General features: G+C 41.2%; 1 protein-coding gene across 3 annotated transcripts in view; it reads right to left on the bottom strand.

The window, feature by feature from the left end:
• Positions 1 to 9464, bottom strand: part of Atp6v1d (ATPase H+ transporting V1 subunit D) — a 26704-nt gene extending 17240 nt beyond the window's left edge. For 2 of the 3 annotated variants that reach the window (XR_003709311.1, XR_003709309.1), the window contains exons 1-3: positions 9252 to 9419; positions 5330 to 5447; positions 1248 to 1327 (exon numbers count right to left, since the gene is read on the bottom strand). Coding sequence is in view for 1 of the 3 variants with exons in the window: in XM_028752098.1 (XP_028607931.1) it covers positions 1248 to 1327; positions 5330 to 5447; positions 9252 to 9292 (239 nt within the window). In the remaining 2 variants the exon portion in view is untranslated. Of the gene's footprint in view, positions 1 to 1247; positions 1328 to 5329; positions 5448 to 9251 lie in introns of all 3 variants that reach the window. The other variant, XM_028752098.1, reaches the window with a different exon arrangement.
• Between the last annotated feature and the right edge of the window lie 95 nt (positions 9465 to 9559).

Consider the following 9559-nt stretch of genomic DNA (forward strand, 5'->3'; position numbering starts at 1 on the left):
AGAGAGAGAGAGAGAGAGAGAGAGAGAGAGAGAGAGAGAGAGAGAGATCTGTTCTCAGTGACACCAGAAGAGGAAATTTTCCATTACAGGTGGTTGTGAGCCAACATGTGGTTGCTGAGAATTGAACTCAGGACTTCTAGGAGAGCAGCCAGTGCTCTTAACCCCTGAGCCATCTCTCCAGCCCTCAGTAATCATCTTTATTCCAGAAAAGAAAACTCAACAGTTTGGAAGTCCTCAATGAGGAACTAACAATAGCTAACTCACTAGCCACGGGATAAGCAAATTTAAAGTATGTCGATGGCTTGTGCTTTCAGTGAGTGGACATGTGACTTTAGAGGATGTATTCCTAGCAGAAAACTTACTTTCCTTCTAGGTTTGCTGTTCAGTTGGTGAGCTGCTATTTACAGTCCTTATTCTAACTTTCTTCTGATGTCATCCAACTCACCATCTGTTACAAAAAAGAACAACTTTCCCCTTAACCACACAAAATACACTACTATTGTTGGTCCCCTTCTGCTAGAAAAGTCAGTGCAACTAATTATATTACCCTACTACATTATCCTACTAACAGACAGTGAAACTTGCCACTTAACTAGCTTCAGGGCCTACGGGTGTAAGGCCTTAATGACAGGAAAAGCTCCTACAGCACGAAGGACCCATGTCATCCCAAAGAAAACTAGAAGTCCAGAAAGCAACTTACACCTCTGTCCATAACTAGCCATGTACTCTCAGGAACACTTTCACTTTAAACTATGGTAACACCATTTACCTGCCTCACAGAGTTATTAAGAGAATCATGAGGGAATAGACTGACATAATCCATTTACAAACCAGTATGCATACTTTGTCAAGCCATACTGATAAAGCCATAAGGCTCTCAATTGAATAATAATGGATTCCATTCTCAACAAAAACATATCCTAGAAATATGAAAATGTTCATAGTTGTTCCCTCAGATTTCAAAAATCTAGCATTCAACTCAAAGACCTAGCACAGGAGAAATGGTTAATAAAGGATAAGACCTCTTTAGGGTACAAACCTGTGAAAACAGGGAAAAATGTTCATTGAAAATGGGCTTCAAAATACCAAGTACCCTGTGCTTGGCACTTATAAAAAACCATTAGGAAGGCAAGAGGCAGTTACCTATAAGGAAGGTAGAGGCAGTTAAGGTTATGACATTAGCAGTATTCCTATTAATTGAACCTGAAGGCACTGGGTTTTTTCAAACACCCTGTTCATCATCTTACCTGAAGTCCCCTGCTGTGAATTTGGCCTCAGCCAATGAGAAGGCAGCTTCTCTCATCACTTCACCCATCAGCATTTTAGTCTGAGAAAGCAAACGCCAACAAGAGAGTCAGTCAAGAGCTTACAGAAAAAAAAAATCATACCATGATTAGTTCCTTTTAGTAATCATCAGTATTTTATACTAAGTATAAAGTGTCAGCATCAAAAACTGATTGGATAATGAGAAAACTCCAGTTTTGGTCACAGTCCTGATGATGTCACAAAACCATGAGCATTAAAATTAAAATAAATTCACTGACAAACACAAAACAGAATCTAGCAAAGCTCACTTATTCTTGAATAAGTACATGCTGATTTGCTCAAATTAATCTTCTAAATTCACTCAGAGTCCAAAACCCCCTTGGCACACTGATTCCAGAGCGCAGCTGAGAATGCAATGCTTGGAAAGGCCAACTTTTTTTTTTTTAACAGAAGAAAAATTGGGTGAGAAAGTAGAAAATTAGCTGAACAACATTAAAAAGAAAATCTGTTAAAATTAAATATATCTGATAACAAACAGAACAGAGTATTCAGAAACAAGTCCAGGTCTGTCTATGTGAGAATTTATTATAATAAAAGAACATTTAACTGTCCATCCATTCACAAAATGACAAATTCCAACCTTAAAACATTCTTCTACCAAAAAAGACCCATCTGTAAAAGAGGTCAAGACATTTTGTCTTCCCCTCCCCTGTGTGTGTTAGAGAGAGAGAGAGAGAGAGAGAGAGAGAGAGAGAGCGAGAGAGAGCGCGAGAGAGAGCACACACGCGAAGGGCAGTGGTTTTCCTGTTCTATGACTCTCCACTTTGCTCTCTCTTGAAACTGGAGTTAAGCTGGCAGCTAGCAAGACCCCACCCCAACTCATCCACCTGGAGTTATAGATCATGCCTAGCTTTTTATATGGGTTCTAGGCATTTCAACTCAGGTCCTCTGGCCTCTGCAGGCACTTATACTTACATGTACATACCCACACAGATGCACACATATACACATAATAAAGATAAATCTTAAAACACACGCACAATGAGCAGATGTAGAGGCATACACCTATAATCCTGGCATGTAAGAGGTGGAGAAACAGGAAGATGGTTTAAGGTCATCTTTCATTACACAGCAGTTTGAGACCAGCCCAGGTTATATGGAACTGTTGCAAGAAAACTAAAACAAAAGAAAACTTATAAGCCAGGTGTGGTGTTTCGCACCTATAGTCAGCATTATTCAGATTAATAAGTCCAGAGAATTGCTTGAGACCATGAATTTATGGGAAATTGGGCAAAAAAGATTCTCTCTCTCTCTCTCTCTCTCTCTCTCTCTCTCTCTCTCTCTCTCTCAAAATAAATGAAGTTATAAAGTAACAAAATAAAACAATACTTTCTAGCCCTTTGAAGCCTTTCTAAGCCTTGTATAATTTAGATCTCTAGGGAGTCAGCACGGTTGCTCACACCAAATCCCAGCACTGGACAACTAAAGCAGGAGGGCTGAAGTAAGGTGGGCTCTACCCAGCCTGTGAGTGAGATCCAGGCTAAGAAAAGTGGGGGAGGGGGAGACAAAGGGCAAGCTTTGTATTTAACAAAATAAAACATAAGGGGCTTTAGTTGTTTGTTTACACTAGGAAGCACAGGATGCACTTCAGTGGAAGCACACTGCCTGACACATACAAGTCCCTAGGCTTGAATCTAAGGAATTCAAAACTCTTCAATTGTCCTTTAACTTACAGATATGAAGAAAATACTTTTAGTGTTTTATACATTTACCAGAATGTATAATGACCTTTTTCAAATGAAAAGAAACTCACAAGATAATCAAATTATTAGTGACCATGAAAAGCTGTATCAGCTCACACATAACTGAAAATAGCACAGACTGAAGACAACTTCAGCACAGCAGACTGGCAACAAATAGGAACTTCATTAATGCCCATTAGGAAGCATATAAGAAAACAAGCAGAATTTAATTATAAATTAGCATTAAATCTTGGCAATTACCTATACCCTGGAAGACTGTAAAATTGTTTTCTAGAAAAATATTAGCATATATGCACAAAAGGATTTAAGCATTTCCTCCTTCCAAGGACTATTAACACTAAACACTACAGCCGCATCACTAATTCCATTATCCACAATAAAATATCATAGTATAAAGACTAAGGCAAGTTTATGTACAGATATATAAAGTTGTCTGTGTTATGTCACACAGTAGGGGAGAGGGAGAAACAGGCAAAAATACTATAGAATTTAATACTACTGTTATTTTAAAATCCATGTGTATGCACAAAATACTGGGGACAGAGAGACAGCTCAGTGGGTAAAAGCACCTGATGGCTTTCTAAATCTTGATCCCCAGAATCCATATAAAAGCCAGAAGGACTATGCACCGTGCTGAACATCTTTAATTTCAGCATTTAGGAAATAAAAGCAAGCAGATCTCTCTGAGTTCAAGGTCGGCCAGGTGTTCACATAGAGTTCCAGAGTAGGGGCTGGAGAGGTGGCTCAGTGGTTAAGAGCACTGACTGCTCTTCCAGAGGTCCTGAGTTCAATTTCCAGCAACCACACAGTAGCTCACTACCATCTGTAATGGGATCCAATGCCTTCTTCTGGTGTGTCTGAGGACAGCTATAGTGTATACATATACATAATAAATAAACAATTATTTTTTAAAAAAATAACAAAACAAAACAAAAAAAAAGAGTTCCAGACTAGCCAGAACTATATAGTGGAAATAGAGTACTGAAAAGACCTGCCTCAGGAAAAGAGAGAACACACAGCATACATCTGTGATTCCAGCACTCCTATGGGGAGACGACAGTGGAGCTACAAGAACCATCTGGCCAGCCAGCCTGGAGTATACAGTCAGCAGCAGATACATGGAAACACTGCTTCGGTAAAATGGAAGGCAAGAACCAACTCCTCAAAGTTGTCCTCTGACTCCACACATGTGTGCCCTGGCATGTGCACAGGCACATAAGCTATAATAAACAAATTCATATTTAGGAAAGTGTCAAAACTAACTCAGAGAAATGAGAGATGGGACTGCTAGAGGCAAGAAGAGACCTAGCAAGAGAACCTTTAGTTTTGAGAATGATTCTGTATAATTTATATACTATTCTGTATAATTCACAATTTACACCCCCCCCCCCAAAAAAAACCAAAACACTGAGCAGAACCTACTATGTGCTGGCACTATTTCAGGCACTGGAAATAGAGTACTGAGAAAAGACTAAGTCCTTACTCTCTGGAAATTAAATTCTCTAGTAGGAGTGAGACCATCAAATAAGATAATATCATGCAATAGTGTGTAGCACCATAAGATAAAATGAAGAGATATGACACAAGTAAAAATAGTAGTCACTTCAGACTGCATGATCAGCAACAGTCTTTCTGATGAGATCAGAATGACCAGAGAAACCAGGAAAAGAAGTTCTAGGGTGCTAGACACAATCTCTTATGCCTGGAATCTCAGCATTGAGAGACTGAGGCAGAAGAACTGCCATGAATTCCAGACTATCCTGACCTACAAAGCAAGGCCCTATCTCAATTTAGAAAGGACTAAGGTAAAAGCATTTTAATCACAGAAAACATAATGAAAAGTCCCTAGAAGAGAACATCAGAAAGAGCACTCTACATGAGGTGAAAGAGGCAGGCATGGTACAGATCGGATAATGTGGCTCTGTAGACATGACAAAGTTTGGGTTTTATAATGAACTCTTTGAAACTTAAATTTCTGTGTGTATATATGCCTATATAGTACATACTATAGAGGTATTATTATTTTTGAAAGGAGAAAAGTTGATTTAAACAATAGCAAGAAAAATTAGGAAAGAGAGATTTACTTTTGCAGTAAGGTATATATTTAGCATGAATGAAGCCCTAGGCTTAATCTCCAGCACCAGAAGAAGGAAGAAAGGAAGGAAGGAAGGAGAAAGAGAGGAAGAGAGAGAGAGAGAGAGAAAGGGATGGGAGGTGGAGGGAAGAAAAACAAAGCCATACTTTAGTTTCCTTAGATGTATATTAAGTAGATAACCTGCTCTAAGCAAAGTTCATTCTACCTCTATTATCTTCTTCAGGATCTGTCGAAATCGAAGAGTTAAGGCATCAGACTTTTTCTTCAGGAGGTTTCGACCAGTCTGTGCTCCTTTTAATCGAGCCTTCATGATGGTCTGTGCCCTACAAAAAACAAAGCAAACATATTCATTGTCACCACTTAAAAGACACAACAAGGGGCTGAAGAGATGGCGCAGAGCTTAAGAGCACTGACTGCTCTTCCAGAGGTCCTGAGTTCAATTCCAGCAACTACATAGTGGCTCACAACCATCCGTCATGGGGTCTGATTCCCTCTTCTGGTATGTCTGAAGAGAGCAACAGTATAACTGAATACATAAATCTTAAAACAAAACAAAACAAAAAGACACAACAAACACCACTATGAGAGATCTATATTCTGTTTTATATGAACTAAGAATTGAATGAGCTCAGTCAGGTGCAAGGATCAGAACTACAAAGCTCTCACAGAAACTAGGAATGGCTTTCTTTGGGAAACAAGGCTTGGGAAAAACATGAGCTTACTTTTTTACTTCTGCATTTTTTGTATATTCTACATTTTATCCACAATGATATATTTCTATTACTGTTGTTGCAATAAAGTCATAAACAAAGACCTTATTATCACTGGAGATCAGGCAGGCAAGAATTTGAACCAGATTTGATTCTAGTGACTTGCTCAAGACTCAAAAGAAGGCTTAAAACCTAGGAGCACAAGACCCCAGTTCCACAGTGCATCCCTGATACGATATAATACTTGAACAGTAAGTATTCCATCTGAAAGGTAGTTAGCAGTGGGTGCTCTCACCAGAGTCTAATCCATTGATGCTGGTTCAGTTTCCAGCCCAAGCAAGAGCTAGCCACACCAGTGTGTATACTGAACATTCTGCACTGTTGACACTAAATACCAGAATTAAGACTCAAAAGATTGGATAAGGGGCTGGGAAGATGAGTCAGTGTGTAAGAGCACTTGCTTTTGGAGCATAAGGAGCCAGTACCCAGGAGAAAGCCAGGGATTTCTGCATGTGCCTGAACCCCAGCATTGGTGGGCAGAGATTCTGAGAGTACCCTCCTAGCCAGCCTAGCCCAGACCACAAGCTTTCAGCTCCATATGAGACTGTCTCATGGCAAAGAAGGGGAAAGTAATTGAAGAAGAAACTAGACACCCTGTTCTGACCTCCAGAGGCATATGCACCCACATACTTGAATGCACACCCACCCACACACACACACACAGGAGGGGGAAGACAGTTAGATAAAACTTAGGTTAATCCCAGCCCAGCAGAGTCCTACAAGTTTGGAGCTTTAACTGACTGATAAGCTAAACGTCGTTCTAGATGACTGTACCTCTGTGCTTCCTGTGAATGTGCAGGAAGTTCTCAGTTACTGAGACTAAAGAGTGACTGCAGCTGGATCTGGAGTGCTGAACACCTGCAATCTGCACTTGGGGCCTGAAGGCAAGAAGGCTGGAAACTGAAGGTCATAATATAATAATGGCAACGGGATATTTAATAATGAGTCAGAGGCGACTTCCCCAACACTTGTAGAAGAACCAAGATTCACCTGACTTCCATTAACTCCAGTTTTTGTGCCCTTTTTTCCACTTGAGACAGGGTCTTATGTATCCCAGGCTGGCTTTGAACCCCTGATTCTGTTATGCTTCAGGCATGTGCCACCACACCCAGATTTATGTAGTACTAGTGAGTGAAGGCCAGGGCACTGTGTGTGCTGGCCAAGTGCTCTACCATCTGAACCACACCCTTTTGGACCTCCTTTGCTTCCATCCAAACTTGTTTCATGTTCTCTGGTGATACAGGAATGAAAGCGACATTCCACAGGATAATAGCACCAAGCAAATGAAGGAGAAACCAAAATCAGTACTGTGTGATCTGGATCACGGCTGTTAAACCTGCTCTTTTCTGTTTCAGAGCTGCTCAGCCCTCAAAAAAAAAAAAAAAGAAACGAGACGTTTGACCTTCAACTAAAACAGTGACTTTGTCTCCTGCTGAATCAAAGACATCTGACTATATGACAAAGAACCTGCTGTCAAGCTTTGGGAAAAATATTTACTTCCCACCCTTGACTTCCTCTCAACTGAGTGCTCTCAAATAACAGTTTTCACAATCACAAACCTATCATTTCTCCTGTCTGAGCCCAAAGAAGACCATTTTCCACCTTGTAGTCTTAAATTAAAAGTTCCAAAGTAAAAATAAAAACATATCAGCATTATGAATAGTGATTAAATATGGCTAGACATTATTTATAACAGTGAGACCACTGACAGCAAAGCAAAAGGGTGAGCACCATTCTGGCTCACCATGACGGGCCTGCGCATTTTAAAGAGAATGAGTCACACTTGAGCAGACTTAGTACAGTGACAATCAGAAGGGCTAGTAAGTCCACCTGAGGCTGTGTCAGCGGTGTCTGCTCTCTGACAGTTAACAGAAGTCAGGATTCTAGCCTCCCTCAGAGACACAGAGATTCTGTCCTTCTGGTTGTTTACATTGCAAAGAAGGGTTCTCTCAGATCCCTGACACATTTCTGAGTTATATAAACTATATATTCAATTAAAAGCCCTTTTTAATAAACATTCTTTCAAAGAGAAGTCTAGGATTTATCAATCAGGTATCAGCTAAAACAAGTATTTAATTCTATCAAGTTTGAGTTTTGTTTGTTTGAGGAAGGTGTGGTTATTTTTACTTTTAGGTGCTGGGGATTGCACCCACAGCCTTTTGTATGCTGGGCAAGAGCTCTGCCTCTAAGTTATTACTCAGTGGCATTATAGTTGGGGTTGGGGCCCAGGGGGAGAACTGTGGTCATCCTAGGAGCATAGCATTGTGTTTCCAGAAGCCAGGTTGGAATCTGGTGTCTCAGTAAAGTTTGGAGGGGGTCATTACATGCTGGGTTTTCAGATCACCCTAGGGTAGTCCTGATCTTTAGCTGTTTCACAAGCATTTCATTTCTCCACAACTAGCCCATTTGTACAGTTAGTTGGCATAATCTGCCATTTCAAAGTCAGAAGAGAGAAGGTTAAAAGGATGTTTTTATAAATAAACCCTTTCATTCATTCAGAACTACATACACCCTGGCAGAGACAAAAATTCACTCTGGGGTTTGAGTCCTTGGATCTGTGAGAAAAAAAGAATAGGATTAGGAAAACAATACAGTGTCACACACACACACACACACACACCCCTAAACAGGCCCCAAAACAGGACCACAGTGAAAGACTTAAATATCAGAGTAAAAACTGATTTCCTTTTTCAGGGACAGTTGAAGATGAGATCACCAATAGGAATAACCTTTACTTTCCACAAGTTATTATCTGCATTTGAGAAAACTTCAAATTTTCATTTACAAATGTCATTTCTCCTAACAAAGATGTTAGGCCAAAGCAGAAAGGCAGCCTGCAACTGAGCACATCCCAAGGCAAGAACGGGTTCGAGGAACAATTTTTTTGTGTGTGCATTTTGTGTAGAAATGCATTAAAAAGATGCCTCCTTCATCCAGGAGACAGCCTAAATAAATATCCGTGTGACAGTGTCATGAGTGACATTGACAGGGTAGAAAAGAGTGCAGTCATCTTAGCACTGATGAGCCCTGTGAGGCTGAGATGGCGACGGCTCAGTTATGTAAACTCCGTGTGTGGCTCAGAGGGTGTGTGAAATTAATGAGTAAAGACATCAACCTCCAAAAAAGCCAGCAGGCTTTTTCCTGTGAACTGGAACCACTTTCTCCAGCCTCTTCTCTCAGAAGGAACAGGTGAGGGGGAGCTGGAAAGAAGCCTCCCTCCGAACTCAGAGTAAGACCCTGGGGAAAGCTCAGGAGCCGCCCAGAAAACAAGGAACCTCGCTGGTGGCCGAGGGTGCGCATTAATGCGCTCCGGGAAGATGTGCCTGAACATGGTGTCGCTTGTCCTATTTAACTTACATTCGCGAAGGGAAGATTTCAATCCGGTCTTTGCCCGACATTCTGACGGCGATTCGGCTCGGGCCCCCGGCCGGACAATCCGGACTGCAACACCTCCAGAACAGGTAACCACAGAGCCTTCCTCCACCGGAGTCAGCTGATGGTGTCACTTGACCCCTTGCGTTGCTAAGAGGCAAGCAGGAAACCGTCTCCCACTTCCGGTTCCTGTTGCGAGAGGACGGAGGCGAAGGAGAGGGCTGGCCTTTGGGAATGCCCGGATGTGGAAGCGTACACAGTCCGGAATTCCGGGTCCCTTCACCGCCCCTCCC

This window comes from Grammomys surdaster, unplaced genomic scaffold, assembly GCF_004785775.1.
Source record: "Grammomys surdaster isolate TR1022 unplaced genomic scaffold, NIH_TR_1.0 127, whole genome shotgun sequence".
NCBI classification, from domain to species: domain Eukaryota; kingdom Metazoa; phylum Chordata; class Mammalia; order Rodentia; family Muridae; genus Grammomys; species Grammomys surdaster.